The 19,831-nt window shown below is 44.8% G+C and overlaps 1 protein-coding gene across 3 annotated transcripts in view; it reads left to right on the top strand.

Moving 5' to 3' along the window:
- The window catches only part of LOC126529733 (TBC1 domain family member 25-like), a 170,594-nt gene that overhangs the window by 57,641 nt on the left and 93,122 nt on the right, over positions 1–19,831 (top strand). For all 3 annotated transcript variants that reach the window (XM_050177234.2, XM_050177235.3, XM_055069953.2), the window contains exon 2: positions 179–291. In XM_050177234.2, the coding sequence (XP_050033191.1) occupies positions 179–291 (113 nt within the window). The remainder of the gene's footprint in view (positions 1–178; positions 292–19,831) is intronic.

Here is a 19,831-nt window from a genome sequence, read left to right as displayed (position 1 = left end):
CTTTGAGACCATAAATTCTTATACAGAGGACTTACAAAGAGATGTATGCTATTGTCATCGTGTTTGAGCACCAGCAATTGTGATGTGCACCAATTACAAGCTTGCGTACGTGTGTCACAACAAAGCTGCACATTGAATTACCTAACAAAGTGTGCCTCCTGATTGGTGTCCATTTCAGAAATGTGGGCGAGGTGAAGGCTCCACCGAGCAGCGCAAGTTCAGCCTAGACCCGCAGATCACATCTTTTGAGGTACTGCAGAGCCTCCTGGCCAGAGCATTTGACATCCAAGGGTGAGCATACATTCTGGCCGTCCTTCCACCGCTACGTAAGTAGCAGCCAAAAACATGAAAATCAAACATTTGTTTTGTACGCCTCAAAACCTATTCGCTCAGCATTCTGTTGTTTCAGTGTAAACCCACACCAAAAATGGGTTTGCAAAAATTCGAAATATTGCAATTATGGAAGCTGTATGCCTAAATCACGCTAGGGCGTGAGTGAAATTTCCGCATTGTCATGTGAACGCTCACGTACACACGACCTGTAAAGACGCCATGCAGCGGAAGTGCACAGAACTTCCGAGGCACGTGGCGCTGTCTAGCGAAAAGGGCACCGAGCCAGCCTGGTCACCCGCTAGTCTGTCGCCACGCTGCAAGTGCAGATGGAACAGAAATGATTCGTTGTGAAGAAAGAAGCAGCTGGGCTTTGCTGCATCTTGAGTATGTAGAAATATATGAAAAAATTTTGTTATAATGGTGACACCCCAGTGCGTTTGTTCCAACATATTCAAGAGCTGCAGGCGCCACATATATGACTATGTGATAGTATCACACAAGTGCGGGGATTGGTATAAAAAAGTGTGAAAGGCTTGTGAAGGACAACTGATATATATATATATATATATATATATATATATATATATATTTATTTCATAACGGGACCCTCAGCACCAACAACACATTATGGGTAGGCTTACACATTGCACAATTTGAAATAGGAAATGTACTGGTAGCACATGCATATCCAAAGCAAGTATCAGTGCTCGAGCAAAACAAAAGATTATATCTTATCACATAAATAATAACATCAAATACTGGATTTGATAAAGAAGAAAGTCTATTGTCTAACATTAATAACAAGCGTCAAATACTGGATTTGATTTCTTGAAGAAACCTCATATCACATTAACCAGCATCAAATCATGTGGTTCATCATAGCAGCAAATGGCGCCAGAGAACTTGTAGTTTCCCCACAGGGGCGTCTACTTCAGCAGGCATTTAGTGTGTTGCATCACCATGGACTCGAGCTAAGAGGCGAGTTTTAACTCCCTCCCATGCATAGCTGAGCTATGTCCGGGGAAAAGTGGATCCTGGGGGTTAGCTGATGCCCGGTGTTTCGACCTTTAAGGTGGAAGCAACATAACTTTTTTGGCCTCGGCCTCATGTAGACAACACCTCTGGATTGACCCACCTTGGGGAAATCGGCAGTTGCCTTTTCCTATCTACTTCTTCGCTCTTTCACTTTCATCTCTTCTTTCGAATCTGTCCTGTCTCCTGTTATTTCCCAATCTCCTGGCAGCTAGGGCTAACCTTGCGTGGATGGCCAGTCTTGGTTAACCATAGTTGGTTATAGCGACCATGTACTGCTAGTGTTGGCAGTACTTGTCTACGTACAATTCCTGCCATGTCCTCTTGTTGAGCCCTTGGTGGGCTTCAGGCATCGCTGTCAAAAACAATGTGTATAGTAAAAAAATTAAATTATGAGATTTTACATGCCAAAACCACTTTCTGATTAGGAGGCACGCCGTAGTGGAGAACTCCGGAAATTTCGACCACCTGGGATTCTTTAATGTGCATTTAAATCTAAGTACACGGGTGTTTTCACATTTCGCCCCCATCGAAATGCAGCCGCCGTGGCCGGGATTTGATCTCGCAACATCGTGCTCAGCAGCCCAATACCATAGCCACTGAGCAACCACGGCGGGTAATGCATATAGTATATTCATAGTCAAGGGTACGACAAAAATTCGTCTGGTGAAGAAACATATGCTTATATGTTTAAACTTATGCTTATAGTATGCTTAAGCATATGAGCGCCCATGCATATGTCTTCATTGTGATCAAGGGACCCATACGGGGCCCGAAACGTCTGTTCTTTATTTTCTTTTATTCTTGGCGAGTGCATGTTTTCTTGGCACCCATATAGTATGTTCAGTGCATCTAAACCAACACCTGATTGGAACCTGGAAAGGTTACGAACCGAAGCAGCAATGAAATTCTTTTCAAAGACGCACGAGCACTATCCCACATATCATGTGGGATAGTGAACAATAGCAAGAACACTGGATAGCAAGAACAATCTTACCATTTTTGGTTGCAAAGAGCTCGACAGAGAAATTAGGAGAAGGATACAAGGTGTCCAAAATGGCCAGTGGCGATCTGCTGCTTGAACTCTAAGATCTTACACAGTATGAAAAACTACCCACCCTAATGTCTTTCGGAAGCATTTCTGTTACAGTAACCCCGCACCGATCAATGAACACCATTCGTGGTGTCATTTCTGACAGCAACTTGCTAAAGCTCACAGACACGCAGCTTCTTGAAGGGTGGAAAGATCAACATGTACGTAATTAAAGTTTAAATAATAAAAATAAGATGGTACAACAAAGAGAAATCAACGAAGCACATAAATCTTACATTTGCATTCAGTGAACTACCCGAGACGATTGTAGCTGGTTACAGCAAACTACAGTCCGCCCATACATTCCTAACCCCCGCAGGTGCTTGAAGTGCCAAAGGTGTGGCCACAGCTCCCATACATGCAAATGACAGTCAACTTGCACCAGGTGTGCTTCCAAAGAAGAAATTGCTGACAACTGTGAAACTGCAGCTCACTGTGTGAATTGCAATGGTGATCACCTTGCATATGTTCTTTTTGTTCTATCTAATAATAATATTGTTAACACGGTTGAAGGTGGTGTACAGATTCGATTATTTGCCGATCATTGTGTGCTCTTTAAACATAGTGTTTCTCTCCATGATCAAACTAGTTTATGTTGTAGTTTAAATAATATTCTTGCATGGTGCAGAATATTATTATTTGCTGGGGAATGACACTAAACACAGAAAAACGCGTACTACTGTGAATGACACATAAGAAATCACCCCTGCTTTATACATATAAGTCCATCACCTCTTCATGAAGTCACTAGCTATAAATAGCTAGGAGTGACCCTTAACAATACAACATTAGGATGGAGAGTTGGACTTGTTGGTATGCTATAACAATACACTATCATGGAATGATCACATAACTAACACTTGCACTTCAGCCTCCAGAAAACTATGCCTGTTGAGACACAAACTTAAGAAAGCCCCATCTAACATTAAAATGCTATGCTACATCTGCCTAATTAGACCTAAGCTTGAATATTCTTGCATAGTTTGGGATCCATACATAAAAACTAATATCAGTTGTCTTGAGAGAACTCAGAGAAAAGCGGTCAGATTTATATTTAACAAATTTTCCAGATGTGATTCCCCGACCGAACTTACGAAATTAACAATCTTGAACCACTCGAACCTAGAAGAAAAAAACAGACTTGAATTCCTTAAACTACTTCACACTAACGATTTATCCCTTGACCCATCTGAACATTTATCGCAGCTATCGACCAGAACTACACGCCACCGCAGACATGATGCATTAACTCCTTACTTTGCAAGAACAAACACATATAAGTTTTCTTTTTTTCCTCGAACTGTAACCAAATGGAATTGTGTAAATTGAATCCACTTCCTGATCTTGTTTTTCATGGTTCTGTTTGTTTTGTCAATCTGATTTTCTTTGTATGTATCATATGTCGCCCTCCTTGCTTGGACCACGTGTCCGCAGTGTTCGATAAATAAATAATAAATAATATTCACGATTCTGTACAACATGAAAGAAAGAAAAGGATATAATTGCACTGAACTCTTTTGTTATCATGAGAAAATTGTTGTTTTTTATAGGTCTCGGGAAAAAATTATTTACCACTACAAATAATAATCCAGCTCACATTGCAGCGTAGCTTATCGTGCATAATGAAATGCTATTTCCAAAAACATACGTTGCCAAACAAAAAAATTTATTAGGTAAAACATAAACATTCTAGAAAGCGCCAGTTTTGCTGCCAGTTGATAAAAACAACATAAGAAAGCATGATATTTACAAAAACATCAAAAGAAAAAGAAATCCTTACCAACTGGCTCAGCTTTCTGTCATTCTAAGAAATTCAGAATATACATTTCAAAGATAAATAACCGAGGAATAGTATCTGCCAAAATAAATGCTCATTACACTGCCGTTCTTTGGATACAGAAAAGAAACTAAGACCAGTTCATTGCTCATGCCTTGTGGTGAAGCAGTTCCTGGATTTTGTGCAGCATAAGTGCATTCCACACCTTTCCAACAAAACGTCTGTTTTTAGTTCAGCTTTGAGGTCCTCGTAACACACTTTGCAGTTCCGCCTTTTTGGCATCTTCTGAGAATGGTCCAATGAGAAGTCCAAAGAACATACTTCACCAGGGCAAAGTTCTGACTGGTGTTGCGGAAGTCACAGGATGCGGTAGTGCTGAACTTAGCGTCACAAGTTGGCGGCTGGACGTAACTGTATTTATTCAATCGGGTTTTTACTGGTTGTAACAATGTGTCATTATTTTGAATTATTGGCGGCACCTCTGGAACACCAAAGAGGCAACAGGGGCATCAAATCTAGAACCAGGACTGGTCCATGGGTTGGGGCTCGCCGAGGCCTGCGCATGCCAAGAATGTATATGATCAGCTGTCCGCAATAGCGGACAGCCAATTTTTTATGCGAACACCCCCTGGTACGCTTTGGCCTCCGCGGCCCCAACCCACGGACCGCCCCGTTTCCATCTTTAATCCCCCCGCTACCCCTTGGGTGCCCTGGAGATTCTGCGCCGCCTCCTTTATTATAATCTCAGGTGCTGTCCTGAGTCCTCCGTTTGCCAGTAACATGTGCCCTCCTGGAGCAGTACCTGTAAAAAATCAAATCTATCGTCACAACAAAAAAAGCAGCCTGCGACTTATTGACACCTTCACCAGTTCATCTAGAGTCGTGCACCTCTTCCAGGACCGATCGGTCTCAGCATAGCAAAGCAACTACAAGATTATGCATTCAAGCATATCTGTTTGAATTTTTACAGGTTGTCTTTATCACCTCTGCAGAGAAGAAGAGTAGAAAGAAATCCCACGCCATTGTAAACTGTCTTGCGCTGATCAAGTGCTGGGCCAAGATGTGGTATGGGCGCCTTCTTGGCATGAGCAGAAGTTTCTTTGCTGCCAAAGGCAGCATATCATAGCCAAGCGAAGTATGCAACCTGAAGGTAATCAGTAGAGCTCTCAGGCTGTGCAAAAAAATAGGCAGATAAGCGCGTACGAGGACGGAGACCGCTCAAGACCTTAAAGGAAACTCGCCGGTGAATAGCTGTCGATGTCCCATGCTGACTCAAAACATTGTCGCCATCAGAGCTTGAATCTGCTTTGCTGTCATCTTCAAAACCATAACTCGAGTCCTTATCACAAAATTCAAATGCGGGTGCAGCATAGTTTCGAGCACGACCCTTTTCTCGCGATGCAGCCATGCGGGTCGACGCCATGGGAGCAACTTTCGATAACATCGCGGTGACACCGGCAGCGCCCCTTGCCTGGATTTCACGAGAGAAGCAAAACCGAAACTCTTGAAAACTGGTTGAAAATGCCAGATCCACATGTTGGACATGCAGCGGACCTTCAGAAATACACTTTGGCAGAATAAAATGACTCGGACTCCAAGCTAAAGCTCACTAGTGAACAGCTGGCACCATTTTTGGTTAATTATCACTGCTCAGCACTGTCAGATGGCAAAGCCAGTGATATAATTAAATTCTTGACTGGCTGGGAGTCATTTGATTACAAAATTTTGATGCTACAGTGTAGCATAATCATGAGCAGCATGCTTTTTTCTCGAGCACGGCAGAAGGTGACAGCCACACCTTTTTTTGCCACAATGTAAGCACATTAGTTTGCAGAAAGGTCCGTCGCAAATCACAACATCGCTAGAGCGTGAAAATTTAAACTCGTTCTGAAAGTTCAGTGCCTGTACTAACTGCTAAATGGCACTAAGTGGATAAGAAACAGCTCCAACATGTCGAAATCAGTGATCTAAAGGTTCGTTCCCTGGTGATCGATTTGAATAGGCGTGGTAACGAAAGACTTAAGGTCGGAGAAAATATCTCATTCAAGGAAGCTTGTAAAAGATTCAGTTCAATTCAATTGAAGTTTATTTCATACTTTAGGAATGATGCATAGTTGTGCATATACAGAAGGAGGTCGCAAGATGTTCAGCTTTTTACGGCACATCTTAAGGAGGCAGCATTGCACCAGCGCCCACCACTTGTCCAGTCCTCGTGTAGCGAGCCCTCGGCTGTGGTGCTTACCCAGATGGTGGTAGTAGTTAAGTCTACTCCGCCCACTCTGGAACAGAGCCCGGCAACTGTATAGTGGGAGTTTATTTCTGATAGGTACTTTTGCCAGCTGTCCCATTTAGCCTGTCTGTGTGTTCTTCTTCGGTACGATTTGATCATTTTAAGATTAATAAGATTTTCTGCAGTTGGTGACTCTCTTAGGTATTCCAAAGGGTTGTTCTGGTTTTTATGAGTGTTCCTGAATGCCTCATCCCACCATGGAATGCATCGCTTACCAAAAGATCCACTTGTTTGTTGGATAGACTTTGACACAGCATCAGTGATAAAATATGTCAAGTATGCCGCAACATTGCCCAGGAGGCCATGGACATAACACTGGCAGCGAAACAGCATTGCGGTTCTTCGTATCGCCTCAGGAAAAACAAAAAACCCTAAAGAGGGCCGGAAGGTTGTCCTGTTTAATAAGACGCAACTTCATCCTTGAACACAGAACACCTTTCATTGAACAAAATGGACACACAAATAATCCAGTGCAATGCTCATGGCATTCTGCATAATTTTACGATTTAGATGACATAAAAGAGCTGAATTATGATACATAAACATAACCCGAGGCTGTTCTGTGTTCAAGAGACACACCTGAAATCAACCCATCACAATTTCTTAGCACAGTATGCTGTATTTCAAGATCGCGATGATGACGATTCTGCATCAGGTGGCATGGCCAACAGTATCACTCAGAGGGCTGTTGCTTGTTAACACTTCAATCAACAAACAAATTATGAAGCCGCAGCAGTTAGGCCATACTATTTGACAGGCTAGTGACAGTCTGTACATTGTATGTGCCACCTCACTATCATTTGAAGCTTAGAGAATGTGAAGCACTTGTTGATCAGCTTCCTGAGTCTTTCATTTTAACAGGAGACCTCCATGTCCATAACACACTCTGGGGTGACTCGCATTGCGACTTAAGAGGTCGTATAGTTCAGAACATCCTTTTATGTTCTGGGGCAGTGTTACCTAATAAAAGAGAACATACATTTTACAGTACCACACATAAATCTTACTCTCTTATAGATTTATGCATAGTATCAGCATAAATTGTGACATCTCGACTGGAAGGTCGTCAAAAATTCCTATCGTAGTTACTATTTTTAAACAGTCCTAAACCACACACAATACATTGAGACTCCAGCGTATTCGTTTCGCTGGAAAATGGGCTCAGTCGATTGGAAAACCTACAGATCACCCACATATCGTAAGCGAGATATACATATAGAAGCGAGATATAGAGATGGCATAATGGCTTATAGTATAGACAATGCTGCGGCATACTTGACAGCTTTTATCATTGATGCTGTGTCAAAGTCTGTCCCACAAACAAGTGGATCTTTTGGTAAATGACGCACTCCATGGCCAGGGTTCATGCAGGTCCTTGAAACCCTTGAAAACCCTTGAATTTGAAAAGGTCATTTTCAAAACCTTGAAAGTCCTGGAATCTTAGCAGATCCTTGAAAATCCTTGAATTTCTTAAATTTTTATTTTTAATAACCTTCCAATCATTGTATTTAAGAAAATTTTAAGTGTCCGGAATTCACGCTGTGATTTTGTTAAAGATATGGTGTAAGTTTCGTACAAAGTCAAGTAAGCATGTGCCTAGTAGACACTTGCAAACGTCTGGCCACAATGACACTGGCTTGTCCACCATTTTCTGTGTTACTTTCCAGTTGAGTAGAGAAATGGCCGCTACTTTGTGTGCAGTTTACGTGGTCGAATAATTACATTTTGTGCACGTGTAGTGCTCATGTGTGCATGTACGGATGTAGCGCAACAAGTAGTGCACGTGTAGTGCTTATGTGTGCATATACGGTGGTATCGTAACATTTTCTGCATTTGCAGCATAGTGTGCGCCAGTAAATGTGCATGCTAACAATGCATGGAAAATGCAAATTTCTGCGGTCATGGCAGAACGACGACAACTACCAAGAGTGGCTTGTGCTGGACATGTCAAATCCGCACAAGGCAAAATGCAAAGTTTGCTGTAAATACTTTGAGGTCACTGCAATGGGGGTGTCGGCACTAAAAAGCCACCTAAGAAGTGCATAGCATAGAGAGCACATGCAGGTCACCGGGAGTAGCTGCATGATAAAGAGCTTCCTGACTATATCAGAATGTTAACCAAATGAACCACAGCTAGCACTGTCCCAGTACTCAAATTTTATGGATGCATACAAGAAGGATGAACTTGTGATGGACATAGAAATTCTGTGGACATTGACAGTTATAACATCGCACTATTCATACCATTAGTCATCACATGTGACTGAATTGTTTAAGAGGATATTTCCAGACAGTGAGGTGGGACAAGCTTTCACATGCAATGCCATGGTTTGAGGCCATTTCTTCTGTCCTCTCTGCAGTGGGAGATAGAGGACAGCGACTACAACATTGTATTGTTCGGCGAGTCTCTGAATGAGAATTGCCAGAAAAAGCAAATGAACGCACTCTAAGGTACTGGGGTGCGTCACAGTTGGTCACCGTACACTACTTCACATGCGTGTTTATGGGCTGTGCCAGGGCTGTAGACCTGCAAGAAAAACTACTTGATGCCTTTGAACCACTTCCGTTACATAATATAGTGCAAACGTCAATGGATGGGCCCAATGTGAATCTCAAGGCAATCAAAGGCCTGCAGGAGCACCTATAGAAGAACTATCAGTTGAGGGGCTTAGACTTGGGCAGCTGCAGCTTACACACTGTGCATAATGCTTACAAGGTAGGTCTTACAGCAAGCAAATGGAGCTTGGACATTTGCTCTCAAGTGTGAGCTGGTTGTTTCTTGATGTACCTGCCGAGAGGTTGTAGCTGTCACTGGACAAACTCGGTTTCCTGTCAAGTTCTCTGCACATCGGTGGATTGAGAACGTCCCGATGATAGAGTGAGTTCTGCTTCTCTGTCCTGACGTTAAAGAGTATGTGGAAGGGGCAAGAAGCAAGGAAGTAAACCTTCCCAAGTGTGCTTCTTTTGAGAATCATTGCGACTTTTGCTGTGATCCACTATTGGTAGCAAAGCTCAAGTTAGCACTCACTATTGCGATGACCCTCCAGCCATTTTTGACACTTTCAGACAAATAAGCCAGTTATGTTGTTTTTGGCAAAGGACCTTGAGAATATTGTCAGGAAATTGCTGAAAAAGTTTTTTAAGTCTTCTGTTCCCTCTTCATCAGTGGGAATCACTGGCTTCCTTAGGATTGACTTTGAATGTGTAAACAACCGTGTGCCAATAGAGAGGATAGGTGTTGGTCACACAGCCATGCAGCTTCTTAAAAACCACAAAGTAAGTGTGAAAGCTGCATTTTCATTTCCCATGCAGTGCAAGCAGTTTCTACTAAGTGTCACAAAAAAGATCCTGGAGAAGAGCCCCTTGCGATATCCCGTTGTGAGAGGCCTAACTCTCTTCACAAGACCCCAGGCAGATATGATCGAAGCCGGATGAGTGTCTTGAAGGCTTAAAGAAAGATCTGGATGCACACAATGCAGCAGACAGAATGCATGAGCATTCAAGGGATACTGTGCTTGCACAGTTCGTTGAGCTGCTACAGAAGCGCAAACATGAGTTGCAGCTATTTGAAAGAAGCTCGCCTACACTTGACAAGTTTTTCTATGAACTTCTAAAGGTTGGCTCAGCATACACCAAGCTTTGGAGCGTTTTAAAACTGCTGCTTGCACTTAGTCATGGCCAAGCAAGCATAGAGAGGATTCAGTGGGAATCACCACGTTTCAGTAGAAAACATGAAAGATGTGTCTCTCATTTCACAGCGCATTATCTGTGATGCTGTACATGTAGCAGGTGGCATTTTCAATGTGCCCATAACAAAGGAATTGAGAGCATCTGTAGCTTCTGCAAGAAACCAATACCATGCCTTTTTGGAAACACAGAAAAAGCAGAAGCAAAAGGTGCGATACAGAAGAAGAAATGGTGCATTGAGGAAGAGGTCGAAACTCTGAGAAGGAAGAAAAAGAAACTAGAAGCCGCTGTTGCCGAATCGACATCTTCAGCAGACTCATATGCAGAAAAAGTGGAGGCAACCAGTGACCCGACTTGCATCATGAAGGCAAACAACCTAAGGAAGACTGCCAAGGGCAAGCAGCAGGAGATCTTGGACGTTGATGTAAAAATTCAGAAACGTAGGGCCACCTAAAGACAGTGTGTGTTTGTTGCTTGGTTGATCTTCTTTAGTGAATGTTTGCATTTGTATCACACTCAAAGTGGTCATCCGTGTAACTCTAGCAAACAATGATGACAGATGGTTGAAAAAGGAAATTTATTTATTTATTTCAGAATACTGCAGGCCAACAGTTATGGCCCATGCAGGAGGGGCTATACAAGGCACGGAAATGCACTGTGATACAAAAAGAAAAAAGAACGGCAGTTTAAGAGATTGCCGCTAATAAGCAAGCAGAAAAATATGTATACACATACACATATACATATTTATACACATACACACATATACACACATATACAGCACTCATTCACTCAAACAAATGCTCTTCTAGAGCTTTAACAAAATTAGGTGACTGGAAAATGGCCTCCAAGAGACAGTTCCAGTCGGAAACGGTCCTCAGGAAAAAACTGTGTTTGAAGGTTTCAGTTCTTGCAAAAATTGGTTCCAGTAAATGGCTTCCTGTGTGGTGTGTCTAGGCAATAGCTGTTTAAGTACTGTGGGATGCGAAATGTTTAGTTTATGGGCTAAAAGTTTATGCATGAACAACAAATGGGACATTTTCCTATGTACTTGAAGTAGTTGGACGCGATTTGTTTTCATTAGTGTCGTAGGTGAATCAAGCCTTCTATATTTGTAATACATAAACCTAATTGCTTTCCTTTGCACCATCTCAAGCTGGTAAATGTCCTTCTTTATGAATGGGTCCCATAAAATTGACGCATACTCTAATTTTGATCTAATAAATGTTATGTATGCAAGACGTTTAAGCTTACTTGGAGCGTCTCTAAACTTCCGCCTCAGAAAGCACAGCTTGGAAAATGATGAGGAACAAATGTCTGCAATATGCACAGACCATGTTAAATCGTTTGTTATTGTAACCCCTAAGTATTTATGATGTGTGACTTCCATAATAATATGATTTAGAAGGCTGTAAGAGAAAGGAGAAACCTGCTTTTTGCACGAAATTTGCAAGATGACAGTTTTATCTAGGTTAAGTTGCATGTTCCATTTAAGGCACCATTGATGAACGGCTAATAGCGTGTTTTGTAAGACGTAATGCTCATTACGCTCGTTTATGCTTTTAAAAAGAATGCAGTCATCTATAAAAAGCCTGACAGAGACATTTTCGGAAATAGCAGCCGGCAAATCATTGAATAAATTAAAAAGAGCAGTGGGCCTAATACGCCTCCTTAGGCTACACCTGATGTAACTGGAAGCACTTCACATTTACAACCATTAACCTCTACGAACTGTGTCCTGTTGCATTAATCAAAATTAATAAATGTTGCATAAGCATTAATCCAATTAACAAGATAAGTAGGGATGCCAATACTTTCCAGTTTATAAATAAGTTTACTGTGGGGAACTGTGTCAAATGCCTTGCGGAAATCTAAAATAAGTACATCAATTTACTCTGATTTATAAAGCACAGCAGAAAAATTATGAATTGTTGTAACTAACTGTGTCACAGTGGACATTTCTTTCCGAAAGGCATGTTGCACAGGTGATAAAATGTTATTTTCAGCAAGATAGGAGTTAAGATAATGAGAAACTATGTGTTCAAGCAACTTGCAACAAGAGGAAATGATTGAAATTGGTCGATAATTAGAAATGGTTAGCTTGTCCCCTTTTTTCAGAATTGGCACAACGCAGGCCACCCTCCGGCGCATCACCCGAAAGTAACGAAACTTGAAAGATCCTCGTTAGGAAAATAGATACCTGTGCTGCAAAACGGGTCCAGAAAGGCATTTGGAAGCCCATCGGGACCGGTAGATTATTTATCTCCGAGTTTACGCAGCATAGACACAACACCGTTCACTGAGATAGTTGGTACGCCACCAGGATCTTGGAATTCTAGCTGTGGTTACCCGTTCCATAAGGAACACGCTCTGAATATTTGAATAATGAACACGCTTTAAATATTGCTGGAGCCATGGTATTGTCTGAAGACAAGTCCCCTTGTTTAAACATTGGCTACAGTGACATTCCTCTTTTTCCGCAAGGTCTCTCATTTCAAGCCTCTGTGGTGCTGACAATGTGGTGCTTGAAAATCCACACCCAAGGCCTTGAAAGTCCTTGAAAACCCTTGAATTTTTCGTCATATACACCAGCATGAACAGGTGGAATGAGGAGTTCAGGAACACTCGTAAAAACCAAAACAACCCTTTGGAACACTTAAGAGAGGCATCAACTGCACGAAATCTTAATAATGTTAAAAGGTCAAATCGCACCGAAGAACAACACACAGACAGGCTAAACGGGACAGCTGGCAAATGTACCTGTCAGAAATAAACTCCTATACAGATCAGAAAAATCTTGGAATAGAGTAAAAAAACTAAAAGGTTAGGAGGTGAATCCAATGTCATTAGTAAATGCGCTAGAAGACACACGGACTCACTGGGTGCTCACTTGGAACAGGTATCTAGCTCTGCAAACTATTCAAGTGAATTTAAAAGGCACAAGGAGCTCATAGAAAGGAAGCGACTTCAGCATAAATGTAGTGCATGCGAGGGCTACAACATTCCATTTAATATAGCTGAACTCTATGCAGCCCTCAACTTCCATAAAAACACATCCCCAGGACCTGACCGCATCATGTGTGCAATGATAAAGCACCTTCACTCTGAGAGATTCTATGTGGGCAGCTGGGCACGTTCCCTCCTCTTGGATGGAAGCTATTATGTCCTTAACCCATTCGCTTCCGAAGCTGGCGATCCGCTGGCCGCTTCGGCCAAGGCCAAGAGAGAGAGAAAGAAATGTTTATTATACTAAACAGTGTCCTGAGCGAGGATGGGTATCACCCTAAGGTGGGAAGGCTCCTTAGTCCAGGAACCCTATGGCCCTGGCGACGAGTTGTCGTTGATCTTCCAGAGGTCCCCGAGGGTTAGCTTGACCTCCCACGTTTCGAATAGCTCGTTTGCTTCTATTGCTCGTTTTGCGTGCGTCTCTGGTTGCATTTCGCTGCCTTCCTGCCACGGGCATTCCAGGAGCAAGTGTGCCAGAGTGTCGGGTACGTTGCAGAGTGGGCAGAGGTAGCCGTAGAGCGTCGGGTAGAGGCGATGCATTATCATTCCGTGCGTGTACGTATTACTTTGCAGGCGTATTACATTACTCGGGCTCTTTGTAGTTGGGTGGTCGGCCTCTCGTTCTTGCTTTCAGGACGAGGTGCTCAGACTTCTCTGGGGCGCAGCGGAGACCGCAGTTTCGGAGATAACTTTCGATGGTGTCGACGGCTTCTTGTAAGCTACTTTCTTGCCTTCCAACGTTCGTAGCTCTGGTCCAGAGCGTGACGTCATCAGCATATATCGCGTGACACAGATATGGTATGGTCTCGAGGACAGGGGGTAGCTTGATCATAGCTACGTTAAAGAGTAGCGGTGAAATGACCGACCCTAGCGGGGTGCGTCTGTTTGGAAGTAGGAAGCTTTCACTGCGGATGTTGCAGATTCCAACTGTTGCCATGCGGTCCATCAGAAATTTTCTGACGTATGCGTAGGTCCTAGTGCCGCAGCCGGTGTCTTCGAGATTGTTGAGGATCGCATCGTGGCTAACGTTATCAAAGGCTCCCTTGACGTCTACTGCCACTATGGAGTATTTGCTTCGATTGTTTAGGTGATCTAGAAGGCCTTCTTTTAGTTGTAAGAGCATGTCCTGTGTTGAGAGGTGCTGCCTGAAGCCGAACATGGTGTCTGGTAGGTGGCCCTTGTCTTCCAGGTACTGGGTAATGCGATCGTGAACCATATGTTCGAAAAGCTTTCCCGCGCACGAGGTGAGGGAAATTGGGCGTAGGTTCTCCAAGCTGAGAGGTTTGTTGGGCTTGGGGATCATGGTGATGTCCAAGTGTTTCCACACAGCAGGCAGTTCTCCTTTCTCCCATTACTCATTGTAGTAACGGAGCAGAGCCTTGGTGGCCCGCGGCGGTAGGTTGCGTAGGTGTTTGTTAACGATCCGGTCTTTACCAGGGCTAGTATTTCTAGTCAGCTTGGATTGGGCTACGTGGATTTCGGCCTGCTTGAAGGGTCAGTCGAGTTCTGGATTCGGTTTTCCAGAGTATTCTTTGCTGCGAGTTGACGCGGTAGAGGGTGCGTCTCCGCATAGTTTCTTTTGTAGTTCTCGCAGGAGGTGTTCTGATCTGGCGTGGTTGTAGATAAGACTGTGAAGATGTTGCTTCTGTTTCGTTTTGGTGGGTTCAGTGGCTAGGAGTGCGCTTAGGAGGTGCCAGGTCCTCTTTGTGCTCAGAGTCCCCTGTAGCTTGTCACAGAAAGCATGCCAGTTCTGCCTGGCGAGGTGGTCCGCATAGACTTGAGCCTGCTTGGTAAGGAGAGCGATACGTGTTTTTAGCTTTCTGTTAAGCTTTTGTCGCTTCCATCTCTTCAGGAGGCCACGTCTTGCCTCCCAGAGAGGGAGGAGGTGCGCGTCGACTGCGGGTGTATCGGCATCGAGTTGTATAATCTTGGTGTAACGTTCTGCTGTGTCTAATACATTTTTGAGCCACTCGTCAATGTCAGTTATGCTTGCTCTGGAATCTAGCTTGTCCCTAAAGGATTTGCATTCGGTTAGCCATGCAATTCCGGTCTTGGTCTGTTTACGGGTGTGTGCTACATCTAATTGGAGGATATGGTGATCACTGCCTAAGGTTTCCTGGAGTCGACTCCACTCTGCCTAGGGGGCGTCCGCAGTAAAGGTTAGATCAGGGTTTGTGTCCCTGGAGACGCTGTTTCCAATTCTCGTAGTCTGGAGAGGATCATTCCAGAGGGTGAGTCGATGTTGCTGGGCAGCATCATGCACTCTAGCACCCTTCTTTGTGGTGGTATGATAGCCCCATGCCGTGTGCGAGGCGTTGAAGTCTCCCACTATGACAAGTTGGTGTCCATTCGTGGATTTCCTGATTTTTCGCACAAAGTGATCGAAGTCCGGTAGCTGGTCGCGAGGCGGGCTGTACACGCTGGCCACGAATAGGCTTTTCTGCGTCTTTCGTTCCAGTAAAACATCGATTAAGGTGTGTTCGGTCTGGGTGTTCTCTACGTCATGTTTTTGGGCTGTGAGAGTTTTCTTCACCAGTATGGCAGTTCATTGGGTTTGTGCATATGTGGCGTATCCTTGCAGTCGGACGTTCTGCGTGTTGGTTTCCTGTAGTGCTATGACGTCGGGTTGATTCAGCTTGACGAATTCTTGTAGATTAGCGTGTCGAGGGCGGTGTGATCGACAGTTCCATTGCCATATGCGTATAGTTGAATGCTGGTTCTTTGCCTTGTGGTTAGCGGTCGCCATCGTCGTAGGATTCGAATTCGCGTCGGCGATCGCGAGTGGGCAATGACCGAGTGAGAGTCGCTGTAGCTGTTCGCCCGTGCCTTCTTCCGAGTCGTGGGGCGCGAATTGTCGAGCTGTGCTTTAGTGATGTTGGTGTTTACATGCGCGATAAAATCGCTGAGCTTTGGTGCGATCCCATCAATTTTGGCGTTTAACGTGGCGATCTTGTTTTCGAAGGTAGCGGCTGTTTTTTCGACTGCTGATTGGACAACTTTTTCCATTGTGGTGTGAATGTTCTTCATAAAGGCTTCTTGAAATATCAGGCACCTTGCATCTACTATGGCTTCAATGTCGACCTTGGTCAACGTCGTTCCCGACTGTCTGTTTATGTTTTCGAGCTCCTGGCATTTTTGATGCAGCTTGTCTGTAAGTTCTTGTTGTTCTTTGCATTTTTGAAGCAGTTTGTTGGTGAGCTCTTGCTGTTTCTGTTGACTGCGGAGTAGCTTGTCTATGAGGTTTTGCTGGCTTTGCAATTGGCTGTGCTGATTCTGCAGTTTGCTCTGCTGGTTCTGCTGCTTGTTTTCTACTACCCGTATGACTGCTGCTTCGGCCGATGCATCCAAGCTGCTCGTACCACCCGAGTCACTCGAGCCGTTTACTGCATCGGTGTAGCTTGCGCGTTTGACTGAGCGGGAGCGAGTGCGGGAAAGTGAGCGCGAAGCACTTCGCAGTATTGGCTTGGAGCTGCTGCGCCTGGGCGAGCTGCCCGCACTGACATTGCTCGAGCTGGTGGCCGAGATGCCCAGCTCTGGGAACTCTTCACTGCTAGCTCCAGCGGTTGTCTCTTTCTTATAGTCTGTTAAGGCGCTGTTGCCGTATATTGTAGGGTGGAGGGCTTAGCTTCAGTCTCTTTTTGCACTCTGTACCTGCAGTTTCGTGCGCTTCTCCGCAGAGCTTGCAGGTCGGTTTGCAGTCATGGTCTTGTGATTGTCCAGTCTTGCCGCACTTGTAGCAAAAATCTGGGATGGGTTTCGGACAGACGTCTTGGCGGTGTCCCGTGTTGCCACAGGTGCGGCCAGTACTGCACTGACTTGCGATGTGGTCTGCAGCGGATGTCTATGCTCTGGAAGATGATGTAGTAGGGAACGTGCGGTCCTTCGAAGAATACGACTACCGCAGTCGACTGACCCATCATTCAGGCGTGAAGGACGGTGCATCGTGCCGGTGCTCGATTTCCTGCAATAAGTTCTGCGGTGCTTGTTCCTGGTATGAGACCATTGATGACGCCTCGGGCGACGTCGTCAGGGGTTCGTATGTTGCCTTTGACGTTGTGGTAAGTGCCTCCGAGCTGTATTCTGTTGATGCTGACCAGCAGCTTGGCGTCTTCCTTGTCGGCCGTGCTTGCGATGATTAAATTTTTTATTCTCTGTACTTGTACGCGTACTTTATCATTGAAGTCCTGCTGCGATAGTCCACTCGCTCTACCGATGGCGTGCATGACTGCGACGGTATTCCATTTGGCGAGGTTGAGACCTGCTTGCGGGCTGTAGACGATCTTAAAGTCATCAAGTGGCAGGGGTGGCATCCTGGGTCTGCGTTGTTGCTGTGAAGGTGCTACATCGGGTGTTTGCTCATCAGTTGGTTTTTTTGCCGGCATCTTTGAATTCGAGGTGTCCTTCTTGGCTTTCTTCAGGGTGTCTACCAACCGGGAAAACCGGGAATTCTCAGGGATTTTGAGTAGTTTGGAAAAAGTCAGGGAAAACTCAGGGAATTTGGGCCTCTATCAGGGAAAATTAGTGGCAATTTTATTGAAAGGGTCGAAAGTTGCGGTAATGCTGGCTCGAGTAGCAGACAGGAATCATAATGAATCGTCTTTGACGCCCTGTCGTCGGCAGGAGGAGTTGCCAGTGTACAGTCAACGAGCGACTTTCCGGATTCCCGATAATTTGGACGGCTTCGCGGCACCGCCACGTACCCCGTAGAGTCAACGTATCAGAACGTGTGAAATTTCCGACGCAAGAACTCTTTGCCGTCCGATTTTCCGGACGTTTTGCCGTGACCGCAGGTCCGAAACGGCAATAATCAAAGGCACCACCGCTGCCGTTTTGATTACTTCGCCACCTCGAACCGGCTCTCTCGCACGCAGATCCGCTGGCACCCGTTGCCACCACTGCGGCAACGCTAGGCCTAGCTGCTTCCACGTTCGCTATGAAGCTTCTTGCCGTTGGGTGCCGAGTTTTTTATTGAAAGAATTAGCTGCTGTCAGCAATGGCACGGACTCCACCTTAGTGGTCCTCGCGATTGGCTTAGAAACTTAGAAAACACGGTGCGCTGCATAATGCCGGTTCCTGAAAGTCAGCTTCGTCTCTGTACAGAAATGTTACTTGGTAAAGCTTACGCAACAGTATTGCAGTGAAGCATAACAAGCGTGGGAAGGGGCTATTGCCACGGAACACAGTATGTATTCCTTAATTATACACCCGGGCACCCGGTATTTCCTGTCAGAGTACGAGCACCGGTATGCCTAATATGTGTACCGACAGGCCTTCAGAGCGTTTTCGAACGTGCCTGTGGCGGTTTGAGCCCCTAAGGGCAGTAAATGACACACATTTATTTTTTTCCAACTGGCCGATTTTTCGGACGTTTTCGCGGCCCCTAGGGAGTTTGAAGAATCGGTCGTGGACTGTGCAATTGATCAAGATGCTTCAAATGGTCCTTGGGGTGAACGAGTGCCGGAAGGCGGAAAGAACAGAAGGGACCTACGCATTGAGGAATAAACGAGAAAAGAAGCTTGCTGCCGCCGTATTGAAGGAGCTTGAGCTTAAAACATAAAGTTTTGGCTTATGCCGAGATGCAGGTGTCCCTCATCCAAACCAAAATAAACTCTTTAAAGCAGTGAAACACAACACTCGGGCGTCGTGCGCGGGCTGAGAGTATGTTAGGACTGTTGAGGTTGACTTACGAGCTGTTGAGAGAGAATCTCAATTGTGACAGAGTTTGGGCCTCATCCCACTGAGGTTGCTATCAGTTGATAGAAATAGCTCATATTAGAAAATATTTGCTTCTATATGCATCTCCTTTTTATTCGTATTTGATAATGTCCGACCCCATTTGCAATTTTTTTCGAAGACACTTTATTTGCTGTGCATTTTACTAACCCCTGCCTTCTATTCTGTTTTTGAATAACATAAACACTGCTCCTTAGTATTCAAATTGGATTAAGTCGCTTTTTTATCTTTTTCATGTGCTTACTAGAGAGTAACAGCATCAGGCGGTATGGTTTCAGTCCGTCTTCACATAAAACATAGTTCTGCATCACTCAGGGAAATTTGCAATGGCACTCAGGGAAAACCTGGAAAACTCAGGGAATTTGGAAATGTCAACTTGGTAGACACCCTGTTCTTGTTTCTTGTGATCCAGGCGCTTTCCGCTTCGATTGTTCGGCTGCTTTCTGCATCATAGTTCCAGGTACCTTCCCCGGTGTTTTCTTCCGTCCGGTCTGTTTGCATTGCATTTGCTTCATCTTCTTTCTGGTTTGACATTTCGCTTGCAGCAGCTGCTTCTCGGCTCATCGTAGGGGCTCTTCTCCGCGGTGTGGGCGAGCGCTCGTGTGCTCGTGCTCACGTGGCGCGCGTCGTGAGGGTGTTCCTGCCGATGAGATTGCGGGAGCTGGTTCTGGCGTTAGGCTTAACCGGGCGGGCAGGCGGTCGTCGGAAATAACGCTTGATATCTTGAGCGTTATTTCACTAGCCACTTTCGGGTGCACTCACCCGAAAGTGGCTAGTGTCCGCCGGTTACTCTTGTCTTGCCGGTTGCACCAGTGCAAAACTTGGGTTCTTCACTGGCCTTGTTCCGGGTTAAGAAGCACGAGAAGCGGGAGCCCATGTG

The sequence above is a fragment of the Dermacentor andersoni genome, chromosome 9 (assembly GCF_023375885.2).
Source record: "Dermacentor andersoni chromosome 9, qqDerAnde1_hic_scaffold, whole genome shotgun sequence".
Taxonomy (NCBI): Eukaryota; Metazoa; Arthropoda; class Arachnida; order Ixodida; family Ixodidae; genus Dermacentor; species Dermacentor andersoni.
This window is presented reverse-complemented; position numbering and strand designations above follow the sequence as displayed.